Here is a 17561-nt window from a genome sequence, read left to right on the forward strand (position 1 = left end):
CCCTGAATGCGGACAGCTTGTGGAAACTAATGCAAATATCCTCAGATGGCAAACAGCTTAGCAGAATCATAGTATATCAAACAGGGTTGGGAGCAGATTGCAGCAGTTTATCTCAACCTGTTTAATGATTGTGACACACAGTAGATTAACAGAAATCAGCCTGGATCTTTGATCTGGATAAACCTTTCAAGTTTGTGTAACCATGTGCGATAGGTGGCTAATCAAAACAGTTTACAGTATAGGAAAAGCCTGCTTTTTGCCCGTCTCATCCTCCAGTGTGATTTTCCATAATAAGTGTTAACTTTCTGTTCGGTCTGTCTGTGAAGGTTCTCAGTCATCGAGGTCATTATAATCTTAGCTTGGGAAGATAAGCGTCTGGACTTCTTTAAGTTTCTTGAATTGGTGGAAAGACACTCCCATAGGGCTTAAATATGAGACTCTCCACCAAGCTTCTCGGATGAGAGGTGAAATGTCTTCAAGAAACTTAAAGAAGTCCAGATGCTTTTCTTTCCAAGCTCCTTAAATTTCTGGTGTGACACTGGCATTTGTAATTTCATTCCTATAGCACATTGCATTACATGCAAACTCAGTGTGCTTAATAATAAAAACATAAAAACAGTTTGCATTTTCTGCCTGCCTCTGTTATCAGAGTACAAGCAACAGGGAACCCATATTCACTGCAGGTTTTCTCCATGTTGAACAAACCAAACAAAGATTTGGACTAAGGGTAAAATAAATTTTCTCAGAACAGAACAAAAATCTGTTTTTCAGCCCTGAAATTTCCATGTGGATATCCTCTTTATTTAAGACATTGTGAGGGCTGGAAAAGGTACGCTTCTTGAAAAAGGTCCCAAATTTTAGTGCAACCCTGTGTAGGTACTGTATTTTGGAAAAATAGTATATTGTATTACTTATGCTGAGATTACCAGAGTGAAATCGATTCTGAGGGGATTGAGTCGAAACCTTTTTCCAATTTGACAGATTTTATATGAAATAACCTGCATACAAAACAAATAGCAGGACATTTAGGTTTGGGGAAAAAATGTTGTTGTTTTTTTTAACAGAGGAAGTTAAAATACATGTTTTTCTCTAATAAGTTATTTTAAAGGTAAAAAAAAACCTGTGTGCATGATCACATGTTTATTTATGGTTTTGTCTGAATACTGGTTTTCTGCAGGCCAGTTGATAGGTGGAAGGCTTCATGATAGCATAGGTGGCATAAAATCATATAAATTTGATGTTGTTGTTGTGAAATTAAAATAATGTGATGTTTCGATGCAAAGGGGGGGTGAGGTGGCACCAATGCTTCACAGCAAGGAGGTCCCAGGTTTGAATCCAGTCTGGGGGTTTTCAACTTGCAGTCCAGCTTCCTCCCATAGTCCAAAGGCCTGCTTTGGGTTAAGTTATTGGGCTATTCTGAACTGGTCATAGATGTGAATGCTTGTTTGTTTCTATGTGTTAGCCCAGTGTCAGATTGGTGATCTGTCCACGGTGTACCCTGCCTTTTGCCCCATGTCAGCTGAATGGATGGACGCTTTTGTAAGGTGTTACAGGTGCAGACATGCTAAGGCTGGGTAATTTTAGCCTATTGTCAGTGATCGTTATGCAACAATGATTTCATAATACAGATAAGAACCCCCAGAGACCTGAGACCTGCAAAATTTACCTGTTTGGCAAGTTTGGCTGCTCAACTCTGGATCATGTAGGAAGAATTCACAGTAAGATCATGGTAACACTCATGTATTATAATGAACTGTATTCCAGTTAAATCCAGACGTGAATTTAAGTCCATACATACACAGTCTTAAACACTCAAGCCCTATCATTTGTCAAAGACCACATAGTACAAAATTATCTTAATAGAGCATTTTGGTCTGAGACTACTGGCTTATATCTAAAAGGCAGAGCCTTCAGACTTTCTAAGCTTATAATTAGGGCTGATCAGGTGAGTCTGAACCAACCCTGGGGGTTGGGGACTGGGGCTGCAGGATCGGCTTCCAATGATGCACTGAGCCTTTCTCTTCCTCTCTTTTCCTGATGTACTTATATGCTACTACTGCATGCCATCACTCTGTCGGTTGAGTTTTGTCCTCGTTGTGTTCATAGCCTACCTGCCATTAACTCTTTCCTTCTTTCTTTCTCCTGACCACCCAGTCAGTTGACGCAGATGGCTGCACCTCCCTGAGCATGGTTCTACTGAAGGTCATTTCTTCTTAGAAAGGTCTTCCTTCCCAGCATCGCCAAATGGGGACGTTTGATTGCTCTGTGATCTGGTTTTTAGCCTTACAATATAAAGTACCAATTTACCTGAACTAAGTTAAAATTTGTTATGTATTGTTTTGTATAAGACACAATGTTGAGGTAGAAAGGTGTCAGTTGTGAGGAAACAGTGGAACGTGAACGGAAAAGTATGGATGGATGGAGGGAGAAGCATGCATGCATACAGTATCACTAACAGAAGAAAAGCAGGATTTGCTTCTGAACAAAAATCCACTTTTTACCTTCAGTTTTCTTGGCAAATGTGAGTCTGTTATCCAACAATAGTCCTAAGGACAAAAATCATCTGTTTCAGTTTTATAATCCCACTGTTAAGTCATCTGACTGTTAGGGCTAGATGCCCCGCAGATATGGAGAATGGTGATTTATGACAACTTTTCAGCATCTATTGGAGACCATAGACATACCCTAAGGAGTCAAAATCTATAGAAAGGGACATATGATGATGATGATGACGATGGTGAAGTACTTGCTCAGAGTGGTCATCTGATTGTTGAAATTCTCTCTGTATTATTGTAGCATCTTCCCCCACATTCCCACGCACACCCACTAAAAACAGACCTGCAATAGACACGTATTTATTATCAGTGAATAATAAGTCTGACCATATTGAGCCCACACACACTGATAACAACACAGCAGTAGAAATGATGACGCTGGCACAGTTTAACGTGGAGCTGGAGTCTGTTTACACACCGCGAAGAGCAAAGAGGCGGAGCTGTTACTGAGACAGTGAGCTCAGGTAGAGTGAAAAAAACAGCAGCTGTTCCTGTGATCACCATTAAAACCTTTACTGGGAAAAGGCTAGTGGAGTCCTTTGTCAAAGCACCTGATCAACAAACTGACACGACCAAAAGCAAACGCTGTAGCTGCTCCATCCACCGCTGCTCCGTTTGTTTTACACAGTCAAAATCTGCAGTAAGAGTCCAGAAGTTGTATTAAAATATGCAGATGAAATGTTATTCATACAGCGTGCTGAATGCTGACAATAGCCGTCCTGTTTTATATGCAGCAAACAGGGGTGAGTATAAAGGGGGGCATTGGGTGTCCTAGACCTTATTAATTTCAAGGCTTTTGTAAGATTTTTAACACTGTAAGTGAAATAATATCAAATATTGTGTTAATTAAAATCCATTAATATTTAAAAATATAGAAATAAGATTTTTTCCACAAGCCAATAAAAATATAAATGGGCTATTAAACTCTGGTCCACTGACCTGATGGTTGTTAGGTTGGACACTGAATTATTATTAATATCTACACTAACATAGCATCTGTTTTCAGCAGCACTTGCTTCCTATTAAAGTCAGAAAGCCTTCCAAGAATACAGAGTAAAGGTGCATTTCTATGCCTTAGTTTAGTTTGCATATATATCTTATTTTATTTGTGACTTTTGACTGTGCTTGAGATTATTTATACATTTTACAATTTAAGAAAATGTTTTCGTTTAAAAAAAATCTAATTTATTATGACATGTACATACAATCAAAGGGGTTTAGTTGTTTTTTGTGTTTTTTTGACAGATGTTATATGTAGTTAAACGTGAAAACATTGCAATTTCTAAAATGGAAAACAACGAGCAGTTCATTTTGAAAGACCTGTGTTTTTTCTCCTTTGAATGTTTATGATTGCTCATTAATAAGACAAAAATATTTCTTGTTGGATTACTCAGTGAATTGATGGAATAATCTATCGATTCATCGTTCACTAAAATAATTGCTAGCTACATCCCTAGTCTTTCCCCTACAATATAAAGCGACTCGAGGTGACTGTTGATGGCCTATGTGACAAAATACACCAAAAAAACAAAACACCAAAACAAAAAACATTCACTTATCCTTTGGCTTTTAAAAGTTGACATACCTCAGCTGTTCAGGCTCAGGTTACTTTTTTGTATCAGTGGGTAGATTTAGTCTGTAATACATGATCATCCCTTTGTAGATGATAAGCATAGGAAAACATACTGAAGAAATAAATATTAAACAATCTACATTTGGTTATGTGGGATATTAAAGCTACAATTTGTTCATCTAAGCCATGAGCTAACTCCTATATATTTGTACTGTGTTGCTCTGCACAGGAGGAAACTTAAATTAAATATGCAAAAAGAGCAAGTCGTCAAATAAAATCAAACCAGTTAGCCATTATAATGGTCTGTAATTAATGGTCTGTAATGTAATTGAGTTTGTGTTTCTTATGGATAAATATCCAAAGGTAAAGGAGGACGAGAAAATGGAAACTTGTTTCTAACAATTAAATGAATTAATAAAAAAATTGCAGAGAGAGGGAAGTTGAAATTTTGAGTTCTTTCAAATTGTTGACTTACTGACTATTTCTAAATTTCAAGATACATCAGATACAACACATTTTTTCCTAATTCACAAGGTGGTCAAATTGGAAATGAGAACATTTCTTCAAACACAACAGGTGCTGTTCAGTTTTGAGTAAGTGATTATCATTAAATTAAGCAAAACTCATATAAAACAACATAGTGTCATTGAGTTTGCGAATAATGGTCTTTCTTTTCATTTTTTTAAACCGGAACATGGGTCTTCAGCAGTTTTATTTTGGAAAGACGGTGACCGGTAGTCATCATGTCCTACGTTGCTAACTTGACGTTTTTTTGCAACATGTCTCCCTCGCAGGCTCTCGTCCATTATTAGAAGCTTCTGGATATTTTGTGAAACTGCTTCGTTTTGTAAGTGCTTTTGTTCACGCTGGGCGTTTCAAATCTACGCTATAGCCGTCGCTATTGTCCGGCTAATGTTTCGTTTGCTAGCAAGGTCACTGTACTCGCTGTTATTGAAAGCCGGTGAGCGTTTTAGCCTGCTTTTTATTCTGCTTGTTGACCTGGTTTCTAACTGACCTGTCTTGCGGAGCATTTAATGACAGAAGGTGCTGTTGTTTAGTCCAGTAAGACAGTTTGTAAATAATATGCTGACATTTTCTCTTAATCTGCGTGTGTCATAATCGCTCTATGTGTGCCTTAAAAAAACAAAAAAGCCAGCTGGCTTCTCGGTAATTTAACTGTAACTGCCGTGTAGATTAATTTTAAACATGGATGCTCTCGTACAGGTATTTAAGTGATTAGCCTAGTTAAGTGTCATGCTTCCCGGTTTATTTTTCGTTTTTTTTTAAAAGTCATATTGCGTTTGGTTATTGGAATATCAACATATAAGCTAAAACGCAGCAGCTGAAGTCATCGATAAATATCGACGTGTTTTCTTCTTATTCGCTGCAGGTTAGCACTAAGCTAACGGGCCGTTAGTCAGCCAGGACCCAGAAAAACAGCAGCAGCATCATCATCAATGGTGTGTCTACATCCCGGAGCCGTCACATTTTCCTGTGTCCGCTCAATGAACCATCTCCTCAGCTCTCATCACGGTGAGTATATCACCACGCCGCAGTTCGTGTTGGACTCGGGTAACCATATTTCCAGATAAATTACATCTGGGATAAGTTTAGGGCCGGCTAGAAACATTATGTGGGCAGCTTGGAGAAGGTAAGGACGGGAGATTAGCGCATCCAGCTGGTAACCTGTTTGCCTCTGTTCGTGTGCTGGTATCTCTGACATGAACGTCAGAATGATCTCTGACAGAGGTAAACAGAATAAACAACTTGGTTAGGCTAATATTAGATACACATCTGTGTTTTAGGTTTGCGGTTTTACAGGCTGAATCATTTGTTCTCTGTAAGAGTAACACAGATGTACCATGAGATTTTGGGTCAGGTAGGAAGGTCAGACCAAGACAGCTACACCACTGAGTATTTCATATATCATTATTTGTCATCCCAAACTATTATCCAGATATCAGCTATCATGCACAGGTAGCTTTATTAGCTTTATTAGGTAGTCAATAAGCTTTATTTATGTCATTAAGATTGTTATGACTATGTTAAGACTACAGCTCTGTCTATAATCCTTCAGTATTCACAGTGGCAGTTCACCTATCAGTCTGCTTGATCATATGAAGGATAAATATCCTGTATTTTCTTTCCCAGCCTTCTAAATAGAAAAGGAAGCTACATTTTTTTTCTGTACTTTTATGAGGTTGAAGGAAAACTCCCAAAAGTGCCTTAGTTCTAGACTTTTCTCTACAGGAGCACAACTAAATTCTCTAAGGTTTTCACACAAATGAATTGATATATTTTACTATATTTGGTAGTTAAATTCTCAGATATACTGGAATAGAGTTTGCAAAAAGTTCAAAACATAACCAAGCTGAATAGGAGATGCTACGTGAACTCGGTGGGCTCGGGGTTTATCCATCTGCTTGTAAAACTTGTAAAACACAGCAAGAATATCTTGATGCACTAAGGAAATGCCAAACTGTAAAAACACTCAAGACCGAGATCGCAGATTTCACTCTAGTGTTTGCATGGTTGTGTGTTCTCTCTTTGTTTTTTTTCAGTTGCTCCTCTGTCTCGTATCTTTGCTGGGTTTTAGTAGGGATGAGTCTATGTATCACTTTATTCTTTTATGAGCCACGTGTTTTTTGTGTTCACTTTTATAAACCATTAAATGGTTACAGGAGGACAAAGGGTGAAAATGTTGTGCACTCTGGTCTCATGACTTCATCTCTTCTTCATGTCTCGCTCTCAGGCTGCACATGTATGGCGTTGGCGAGGCTTGGAGGGGAGTTTTGCCAAGCCCAGCACCTGCTGCTTATTGTGGACAAGTGAAAAGGAGACGTCAGCTAGGCACACTCACTGCCATTCACGCACACAGGTGAGTGATAAAGGCAGGCGGTGCCTTCATTTGAAACTTTGAGGATAAAGTCTAGTCCTTGATGTGTTATCTCTACAGCATCAAAAGCTTTACTTCTACTGCCTGGCACCCATGGCTCCATTTTTGTACTTTTGTTAATCGTACCATATTAAAGCTTAAAGTCTTCACTTCAGTCTTAGAGTCCACTGTGGTGAAGATCGTCATGCAAATTCTTTATAAAAATGACTACTAACCATGATTTAAGGAATGCTTATTTTTTAAAACCAGTAAGTTTCTCCTGAAGGTGAAAGGGAATCAGCTGCATGCACAGCATGAATTCATACGCAATCCCTTCCTGAACTCGATGTCCCAATTTTTTAAAAAAAAGCTGTTATGCAGCCAGAGCATGAAAAATAACTTGGTTCAATGTCAATAAAATACATAATTATCACACAGTAAAACAGTTCAGAAAGGTAAAAAAATGTCACTCAAAAAGGGGCTCAGTTAAACAGGATACAATGAATAACCTGTTTATGTTACAATAAGGAGCTTAACTATAAATGATGAGGTGGTAAAGATTTTCTGTATCCGTCTGTGTGGCAGTGGAGCTGAAACGACTTTGAGTGTTCAGCTGCATGTCCAGTAAAATGTGAACAGGACAGTCAAGCTAACTATCCACATCCGTTTACCACAGCCACAGTCCCATCAGCTGATGTAGGAATCCAATCAGTGCGTTGATTCAGATAACAGTCGCAAATTCCTTCAATGAGCGATACGGACGCGTTCCATCAGCTGGCAGTTCAGTATTTGCAGTAACATGGCTGGGATTGCACTGCAGAGATTACCATCTCTGTTTGTTTCCAAATGGGGCGATCGTGGCTCAAGAGTTGGGAATTTGCCTTGTAATCGGAAGGTTGCCGGTTCGAGCCCCGGCTTGGACAGTCTCGGTCGTTGTGTCCTTGGGCAAGACACTTCACCCGTTGCCTACTGGTGGTGGTCAGAGGGCCCGGTGGCGCCAGTGTCCGGCAGTCTGTCACTGCGCCCCAGGGTGGCTGTGGCTACAATGTAGCTTGCCATCACCAGTGTGTGAATGTGTGAGTGAATGGGTGGATGATAGGGGTGGGGGAAAAAATCGATACTGTGTAGTATCGTGATATTTTGTTTGCTAATAATGTATCGATACAGGGACAGCAGAAATCGATATTTTGTTACAAAAAAAGTTTTTGTAGACTGGAACTCTGACTTCAGAGCATGTTGATCCTTTTTCTGAGCAAGAATCCTGACATTGCTTGACTGTCCAAATGTGTTTAACTTGTTTTTTGGCAGCAATAAACATGACAGTTTACTTCTTTTAATTTAAGACATGTTTTATTTTAATTAAGTTTAAAACTTTTTATTTAATGTAAAATTATATTTTGTTTTAATTTACTTTCAAATTCTTCAGTTGCTGAATGGGCTGCATAGTTATCATAAATTGCATAGTTCAGAATAGCTATAATTGTACCAGATGGTTGCATTCAGTTAAGTTGGACTAGACTGTAATACAAACCGTTCAGTTTGTCAACAATAAAACTGAAATGAGAGAAAGACTGAGTGTGAGACTTTGATATTAGATAAAATGAATATTGATAAAGTTTGCCTTTATGTACAGAATCTGAATATCGCAAAATATTTTAAGAAATTGCAATAATATCGTATCGTGGGATGTATGGTGATTCCCACCTCTAGTGGATGACTGGGGTCCTTAGGGACTAGCAAAGCGCTATACAAATACAGGCCATTTACCATCTCTGTTTGTCTCAAAAGTCCTGATATCACAGAAAATTCACTAGTAGACACATAAAAACTTGAATTTATAGAGACTTTAAAAACCATTTCATCACAGTAAAGCAGAATATATATATATATATATATATATATATATATATATATATATATATATATATATATATATATATATATATATAAAAACATCTTATTTAGATGAGAATTACATTTAAAGTTTACCAGTAAATAAAAAGTCACAGCAAAGCTTTTTTGTTTTAAAGTGACCTAAAATGGCCGACCCTTCCTGTCCTCATAGGTCCCTACTGCCATCCCGTTCAACCCTTATGAAGAAGACCCACCCTGCAGTCTGTGAGCTGTCTCGGAGAGAGGGGCAAGCATTGGTTTCAGCCTGGGAGTTTCCTCTCTGCTCTTCTTCTTTCCAGCTTTTCCTCTCCTCCTCTTCTTCTTCTGCTGTGATTTGTACAAGTCTTCTCTGAATGGGCTAATAGAGTTGAAAGAAAAAGAGTTTAACTCTTGCCAAGCCAATTTTACTTTTACTTTATTGCCAAGGCAATTTACTTTTCTATTTCTCGACCAAAATTTTGTATTTTCGTGAGATTGATTTAGTAACATTCACTAAAAAACACAATTGTTTTTCTTTAAGTGGGAAGATTTTGTTTGTTTGTTTGTTTGCATTTTGTTTTTAACACTCAGAAGGGTTTTTCCTCAGACTCTGTTACTCCACTCTTTGAAGCACAGTACTTTCCAGACTTTTATTCTTTATTAATAAGCTTCTCTGGGTATAAAAATGAACCGGCCGGCTCCAGTGGAGATCTCCTATGACTGTCTGAGATTCCTCATCACGCACAATCCCACCAATGCACAACTCGGACGGTTTATAGAGGTAACACGTGTTTAAGATCTCTGCACATTTTCTCCTTTGGAAGACACAGAAGCAGGGTGTTGTGTTAAAATGTGTGATTTGATGTGTAGGATCTGAAAGCATTCGGAGTAAATACCTTAGTGCGAGTGTGCGCTGCCACGTATGACAAGACACCGGTGGAACAAGAAGGCATCCAGGTTCTGGTAGGTGATGCGTAGCAAACAGTACTTAGGCGGCTGTAAATAATCACAAGAGCAGTTTGTGAAGAGAGAGTCACACGTTGAGTTTAATGCAGCTACTGTCATTAATGGATTACGCCAGCTTCCAGTACCAAAGTCTAAAAACACACAGAACCTAAATCAAACAATAGAGTGAACGTCAACCACAAAGGGAGGAGTAAGAACATGATCTGCAGGGTAGTTAAAGGATTAATGAGCTGAAAGAAGAAAATTAACCTTCAGGTGAATGAGTTATGCATTTCACTGTCCTGCTGTGATATTTTCCGTGAATCCATGAATCTGTTCTCCCTCTTATCTGGTTCAGGTCATAGTTGAGTTGGAGTCTATCCCAGCAGATTACGAGTTTTTCAGTCTATTTTTCTACAGCTTTTAATGGTTTTTTACATGTACTGGTGTGAAGAGAGTTATGGAAAGGTGTGGGTTTATATATATATTTTTTAATATTATAGACTTTGATTTTATTATAATGTCCCACTTCTCATCACTGCATCCTGATGTTTTCTGGTGAAATGTGGCTAGACCAGTACTGAAAGATATCCTAAAGAACCTGTTCTTTGACACCTAAGCAGCCAGAGCAGACGTACAAACTGCAGATTGTGCAAAGATGGATGTAGCCGTGCTCAACAGCTTTAAAAAATATTACAGTTTCCTAAGTTGGTATAATGTTCTGTTCAGTATGATGTAAAATGTGTGACCGAGGGCATAAACTCATCAGGAAGGTTTTTATTGAGGTGTCAGTGAGTTCAGTCTCTTTTTTTTTTTTTTTTTTTTTTTTTTTTAATTCTCCAGCATCTACTGGCCCCTTCTGGCCATACAACAAAGAATGAAAGTGTTAGGCTCTTCTACCTTGGCTTCACTTTTCAGACCCTGTTTATGTTAGTTTACTTTAGTCTTACATCACAGCGTTTACAGCTTTAGCTGGTTTGCAAAGCTCATTCTTAGTTGGGTCTTTAAAGCACAAGAAAATCAATGTGTTATATCTCGCTTACAAGACCCAAGACATACCTGATGATTTCAGGTATATTTGTACAATGTTTGCAGTTCAGTTACCCAAATACTTAAAGTCTTGTGCTGAACACAGTTTCAGAATGTTTTTAAAAAACATAACTAATAGCATAACATTTTGGAATATCTGTAATAAATAATGATAAACAATTTAAATAGAATATTTAAACACAAATTATTTTTTAAAGAGAAAAATCATTTGTGTGTAAATGAATCCAATACAAAAAAACCCACTTGGTCATTTTAGTAGCTAAAGCAGCTTGGTTTTCAGACACAGCACATTATCCTCACATACACTATAGAACTATAATTATAGAAACGTCTCGTGCATTAAGGATGGTCACTAAAATAATTTAGAGGTATTTTAAAAACCTATGAACGCTGACTGGTCTGCAGTAAAACTGAGCTCAAGTTAATGCTTTACTCTTTTTCAGGATTGGCCATTTGATGATGGATCCGCCCCCCCAGACCAGGTGGTCGATGATTGGCTGAGCCTTCTGCAGACAAAGTTTCGAGACGAGCCTGGCTCCTGTGTGGCTGTGCACTGTGTAGCTGGATTGGGACGGTCAGTATGAAGCTGACACGTGATTTATTCTGATGTTTAGTACACAATAATTTTATATACAGCACAATGTGTTGTGCGTGTTTTCAGCTGCGTTTACTCTTCAGGTTTTGTTTTGTTAGTGTGTGTCTGCTTGATCTTTCCTACTTCTAAGCCTTAAACAGACAGCAGCCACTGTGCTCACACTTCAAGATAGTAGTTCCTATTTTGGTAATGAGCATAATATAAACAGTCAGTTTAACACACTTTAAGGATGACTGCAATAAAGTGACAGCTGACAAAAGCATTCATTTTGCTCTCGCTGTGGTAGTTTCAGTTATTTCCCACAAAAAACCTGCCAAGTAAGTCATACAGGTGTCAAATAAATCAGAGCTCTGGAAACCTTTACAACTGGCTGGCTTGTACTTGTGTGTAAGTTGGAGCCTAAATATATGGCAGTGTTTTTTAGCTGCAGGCTGCCCTTAGTGACTCAAAGCTCCAAATTGTCCGTCAGTAGTTGTCTTAGCTGCGAAGGCTACAAGTGTAGGCTCTTAAAAGTTACTGAGTTGAATTCTCTTGGAGGCAAATGATTAAACTAGGAAAATATCACCCCCAACAAATGCAACTGAGTCACCTGTTATAGTCTACCACCAGTCACATACAGGGGTTAAAGTTTAACTAAGGCTTCCTCTTGTTTGTCCTCAGAGCGCCCGTGTTGGTGGCTCTGGCTCTAATTGAATGTGGGATGGAATACGAGGATGCGGTGCACCTAATAAGACAGTAAGCTTTGATTCTGCTGCTCCTCCTTTTCTTGCATTGTATTTCGGAAACTGAGCCTAATGTCTCCTCCATTTTGCCAGGAAGCGCCGTGGAGCTTTAAATGCCAAGCAGCTGCATTACCTGGAGAACTACAAGCCTAAACTGTGTCTGCGCTCCAAAGATGCCAACGGGCAAAGCTGCTGTGTACAGTAGGACTCTTTGCAAAAAGAAAGTGGAGGTTTTAAAGTTTTTATTTCCGTTTCTTTGGTTTCAAACCTCCCCTGAACATGTAGCAAAAACCCACAAATACTTAAACAGAGATTTAAAAGCTTGTTTGTCTGTAATGTAAAAATAAAAAACCCCAATAAGATGTGATGAATAATGCAGCTGGCAGTGTGTTTGACAGTGTTCTATAGTCTGCAGCTTGATATTTGCTCTAAGCTAAATGCTGAATAAATAGAGGCTTGTTGGTTTATTGCACATCAATCCACACAGTGACTGAGAGTGATTTATTTATGAGTCTGTGCTCACTGATCAAATCAATGTCCTGCAACCAGAATGCCAGAAGAATTCAGTTTGAAAACACACAATATTTAAGATGAAAACATATGATGACATGTGTTCTCAGTGTGATGCAAATGTTAGATTATCTACTTTCCTTTTATGTCCCAAATCAGTCATAAGCTTCTGTAGAATAAACTTGTGTTGGCTATAAATATTTGGCGCTGACCTCCATGGAAGTGGACTAACATGTGGAAGAACAGTTGTTAACAAAGGAACATGTAAAGGCTTTGGTAGATTATCCTAGTAACTGACAAGCATTAAGAACATAATTAAAATCGTCCAAATATTCACATTTCTTCCACTGCATCATACACGTTTGTGGGCCAGTAAACAGTATGGGGTATTAATCTACCCGCTAACACTAAAGCGTGGATAATCTGCTCGATGAAAATCTGAGATCCACTCTCGGGTCCATTCAGACGCATTAATGTTCACTATTAGACGTTAGGGGATAAGTTAGCAACACAATCAGATGATTTTAGAGCCAAAGTTCTTCTCATCTCTCTGATCAACAGGATAATCTCCCAAATACTTTATGTGTTCCTGTTGCAACAACCATGTAACGGCACTGTGGAGCCACAGTGGCTGCCACTGCAACATTACTGGCCATAGTTCTCATCCATCTCTGGCTCCACTTAGCTCTTCGGTCAGTGTTTGTAAGATGTATCTGGTCTTTGTGCCATTATTTTCTTATAGATTTTATTTTATTTGTTCCTTCCTGTACCCTGTATCTGTTTGTATCTGTTATTTATTGTTTCTTTGTGAGATGTTTGTCTGATGGATGGGGGAAAAAAAATCTTAGTCTTGGAAAATTAAAGTGTTTAGTAATCTTAACTGTTGGTTTTTGTATGTTTTGATGCAAAATGAGGCAATTTTGGCAGTCCCAGTGTTATTGTGACTTAAGAAAATACATTTTTTAAATTGTCTTTGGTATCAATTGATAAATTTGACAAATATTTAGAGTGATAGCCACATAAAGGAAACTGTAATCAGACCAAATTATCCGGGGGGATGCTGTGGTCCTGATCATTTCAGCCACACGTATTTTTTTTGTTTGTTTTTGGCACAAATATATTTAAGTTTAATTAAATAAACCCTTGATCAAAATGATATGCAGAAAATCCCTGCATTGTACGGGTTTAAAAATTTCAGACGTATTAATAATTTATCCTCACAAAGCTCTGGCCATCTTCCGCATCAGCTCAGCGGTTGGACTGTTACCCATGCCTGATTTCTGTGAACTCGCCATTGCACAAAGCGAGCCGGCCTTCGGCTGTGGTGGTGCTTGTCTGAGTGGAATCGCAGCATCACGTGGACCCTGTGGATGGCTGAAGGTTGATTGGTTTTATTGACTGACCTACAAAAAGAAAAACATGCACAGGAACTGACCTTGAACTGACGAGCTGCAGCTGATTGATAATAATCCACCAACCGTGAGGGCCGATTTATTAGGTACAGTTTACTAGTGACTACTGGGACTTTGACCTTCAGGACTGCCTCAATTCTTCATGCTCCAAATATGCTCTGTGGGACTGAGATTTGGTGACAGTGGGAGCCATTAGAGTACAGTCTTAAGAACTGTACTCTAATGGCTCTGTACTCAGTTGGTATGAACACTCTCAAGTGTGCTCATAAAGTGGGACGTGGGAGGGATCCATGCTTTCATGTTGTTTGTCTTAAACAACATGAAAGCATGGATCCTACAATTTGAACACTGGAGCTGTGGTGGTTCTCGCGTGCCTGGAGCGCTGGGACCCTCTGCTCGCACCGGGGTGGGCGGCCTTTACCAGGGTTGACTGCCTGTCTCCTCTGGGACTACCACTCCTTGGTGTGGGCGCCCCATCTGGGACCTCCCTCCTCCTGATGGGATGAGCGCGCAGAGACGTGTGGCCTTGCGTCTTTAGTACTCTTGGGGGCTGCGGATGGCCCAGTTCTCCCGGACCCATCTCTTCCTGCCTCTGGCTCCTGGGGGACGCTATTACAGCTTCCCACCTTCATTCCCAAGTATGTTTCATAACAAATACACACTCACACTCTGTCTCTTTCTGTCTCTCACACACACGCACACACTCTGCCTGTCCTAGCTTAGACATTGTCATACTGTGTACCACATATAATGTGGTACAAGAGGAGCCTATAGAGAATTTATAGAGCTAATCTTGGAAAAGCAAAATATGTTTGGCTCAGATCATAATTCTGATTGCAAAAGCTGCCAGACAGGATTTAAAAAACATAAATAAATAAAAATAATTAAGTAATTTTCACTGAGATTTAAAAGAAAAACCACAAGCTGCACTTTGTAAACCTTCAAATGCATTTAAAGCTTTGAACATGAAGGTAATTTCTGTTTACAAGTGATTGACCACATCACAGTAATAACAGGTTTTAGTTGATAAAGGCCTACAGCGTGTCAGAGGAAGCATTTCAATGAACTTAGGGCAGTAATTTAGTCATTTATGACTTTAAAATGAGCATCATGGCTCATTGAGGACATAAATACATACACGGGCAGACAAATCGTCCTTGGCAGCAGAGGACAGCTCTGTGATAATCTGCTGAATTTATGGCAGCTGAGCATCTCTAAGCTCAGTGTAAGCTATATAAACTCTGTGTGCGAGTCCACGGCGTCCTATGTCGTCGTTTTTCCTTCTTCCCGTTTAATTTTGAAAGGGGATGGGAAATTTAAGACGGATCTTGGATTGAAAAAAAATATCTTGCCCAACAATTCTGCTGTTATAAAAAATTACAATTTTGCAAAACTGTAAAGTTTATTCAATATTTTAATTGATGCTGTAAAACTGTTTACCTAAATATTTTTATTTTTTTTGGTTAGGTCTGCAGAATGAGCTTAAAGAATCTCAGCTTTCAGACTTAGCAATTGAGACTCTTTATTCTGTATCCATGTACTCTCTTTCAAAGGACCAGGAAAACTGACTCCCGAGGTGTATAATGGACATGTTATTTCTTACATTAATTAATTAAACAGTCTGGCTTCTCTTCCAAGCGGGGCATCTGGTATTTTGATGTTGAACCGACACCAAAGTGTGATCAAAGGAGAAATGTGAAACCAGCCATCGTTGGGCTGCAGCAACAAGAGCCACCAAGTCAGCGGTTTGACTAAAAGTGGCTACATGTGCACAGAAGATGGCTCTAGTGGATGATCGCAGGATCCTTTCCATGACTGAAAAATCAATAAATAACCCTTTTCAGAGCAACCAAGCTAGAACACTCTTCAGGTGGCAGGCATATCTTGATGCACACCTACTGTGAAGATGAAAGAAAACACAAGCGATTCATCAGCCGCAAGAGCAGAAAAAGAAATGGAGCCAGAAGTTCTTTTAATGGTTGAAAATCAGATTAAGATGAAATCAGAGAGAAGAAATTAAATAAAAGGCCAAAAGATCTGAAGCCTACATCACTTTCTGTCAGACAGGCATGGTTTCTGGGTCTACATGTCAACTGAATCCTGATTGGTTCATTTTAAATCCAGGTTTCTGCCATATTTCTGCTCTCAGCTAGAAAACTTTACGCTATATGCCATAGTACATATATCTGCAAATTTACTCGTATAGTTCCATCTCAGACTCAACTTTGAAGTGTTGAGCCCATCACACATTTTATAGCGTAAACATGAAGAAGTAAATAATTTTGTTTTGACTAATAAAGCAGAGACATTGTAAGAAAGAGATAAACCTTTTAAAGGCTTATTTTATGGCAGAAACCTAGAATACCTAAGCTTAAAACAAAAAATTTAATTTGACTGGTGGTTCTTTACATGCAGTTTTAATGTTCTGGTGATCACTAAAATTAAAGTTAGAAAATACTTTACAATACCTTCCCAAACAAGCGTTTCTTATAATGATGACACTGGCTTTGAGAAGTATTTTTACTTCAGTTCAAGTTAAAGCTCAGCTAAACCAGCTATAACAGTATTTTACGGTTTAATGTGAGTACTTTTAAGTACCACAGTGCTTCATTCAGCACTGTACGTTCAGTGGAAATACAGGCACTGAAAAGTCCGAGTCACCGTGAATATACCTCCACATATTCTGCGTAGTTAGGCGAGTTTGCAGGAACAAGGCAGAAGGCACTCTGTAGTGTGAAACTTTTTTTGTTGCTCATGAGGCCGACAGAGGGCGCTCGCACTCAGAAATCAGATGAATTAACGCAAAATGATATGAAGCTTTACTTTAACGATTGTTCAGCCACCGATTTTTACTACAGGACTACTAGAAGAGGAGGAAGAGGAGGAGGAGAGCAGGGGTCAGATGGGAGGGATGATCAGGACGGCGACCCAGTTCACCCCGCAAACCAAACCGGACGACCGCCCACAGCTGATCAAAGGATGCAATTAGTGAGATTTTAAGGGTGATTCAAGTTTATAAAAACATCCAGCTGCATTTCCCCCTGGAGAGAGAGAGAGAGAGAGAGGGGGAGGAAGGAAGGAAGGAAGAGGGAGGGACTGAGGAGTAGAGAGGAGCTGGAGTTTTAGGTTTCCCAAGCATCTGGATGTCTGGCAGGGAGAGACGAAAAAAGGAAAAGGGCTCGGATTTATGGAAAACTGTCCCGAAGCAAAGGTAAAAGGCAGAAAAAGCACGCGCAGAGGGGAGAGAAGAGGAAAATAAGGAGGAGAAAGTTGTTTTTCCAGCGGGACGGGTGCAGCATCGCAGCGAGCAGCAGGAATGTTACCGGTGAGTTTTCATTCATGAAAGGTTCCAGGAGTTTATGGATATGCAACTTCTGAACTGAAGAGTCGAGCTGAGGCAGCAGCCTGGAGCCTACAGCTTCAAACACACGTCAGACCCTTAGAAATAAGCT

General features: G+C 39.2%; 2 protein-coding genes across 5 annotated transcripts in view; both read left to right on the forward strand.

The window, feature by feature from the left end:
• The first annotated feature begins 4851 nt into the window (after positions 1-4851).
• LOC146685862 (protein tyrosine phosphatase type IVA 2-like) lies at positions 4852-13577 on the forward strand. 4 transcript variants are annotated; one of them, XM_085441509.1, is made up of 8 exons: positions 4852-4975; positions 5519-5661; positions 6881-7006; positions 9069-9656; positions 9746-9838; positions 11314-11444; positions 12126-12200; positions 12281-13577. In XM_085441509.1, exons 4-8 carry the CDS (start codon positions 9561-9563, stop codon positions 12390-12392), a joined length of 507 nt encoding a protein of 168 aa, XP_085297635.1. In that variant the 5' UTR covers positions 4852-4975; positions 5519-5661; positions 6881-7006; positions 9069-9560; the 3' UTR covers positions 12393-13577. The 4 variants fall into 4 exon arrangements, with proteins under 4 accessions (XP_085297635.1, XP_085297637.1, XP_085297636.1 ...); XM_085441511.1 differs by lacking the exon at positions 4852-4975 and adding an exon at positions 5007-5089; XM_085441510.1 differs by lacking the exon at positions 4852-4975 and adding an exon at positions 5102-5172.
• Positions 13578-17212: 3635 nt separating this feature from the next.
• LOC146685863 (apoptosis-stimulating of p53 protein 1-like) overlaps positions 17213-17561 on the forward strand; it is a 56527-nt gene continuing 56178 nt past the window's right edge. Inside the window, exon 1 of the mRNA XM_085440689.1 lies at positions 17213-17434. Within this exon, the coding sequence (XP_085296815.1) occupies positions 17426-17434 (9 nt within the window). The 5' untranslated portion in view covers positions 17213-17425. The remainder of the gene's footprint in view (positions 17435-17561) is intronic.

Source organism: Copadichromis virginalis, linkage group LG19 (assembly GCF_057382275.1).
Source record: "Copadichromis virginalis isolate Kocher_CV1m ecotype Utaka linkage group LG19, C_Virginalis_male_GT1.1, whole genome shotgun sequence".
Classification (NCBI taxonomy): Eukaryota; Metazoa; Chordata; class Actinopteri; order Cichliformes; family Cichlidae; genus Copadichromis; species Copadichromis virginalis.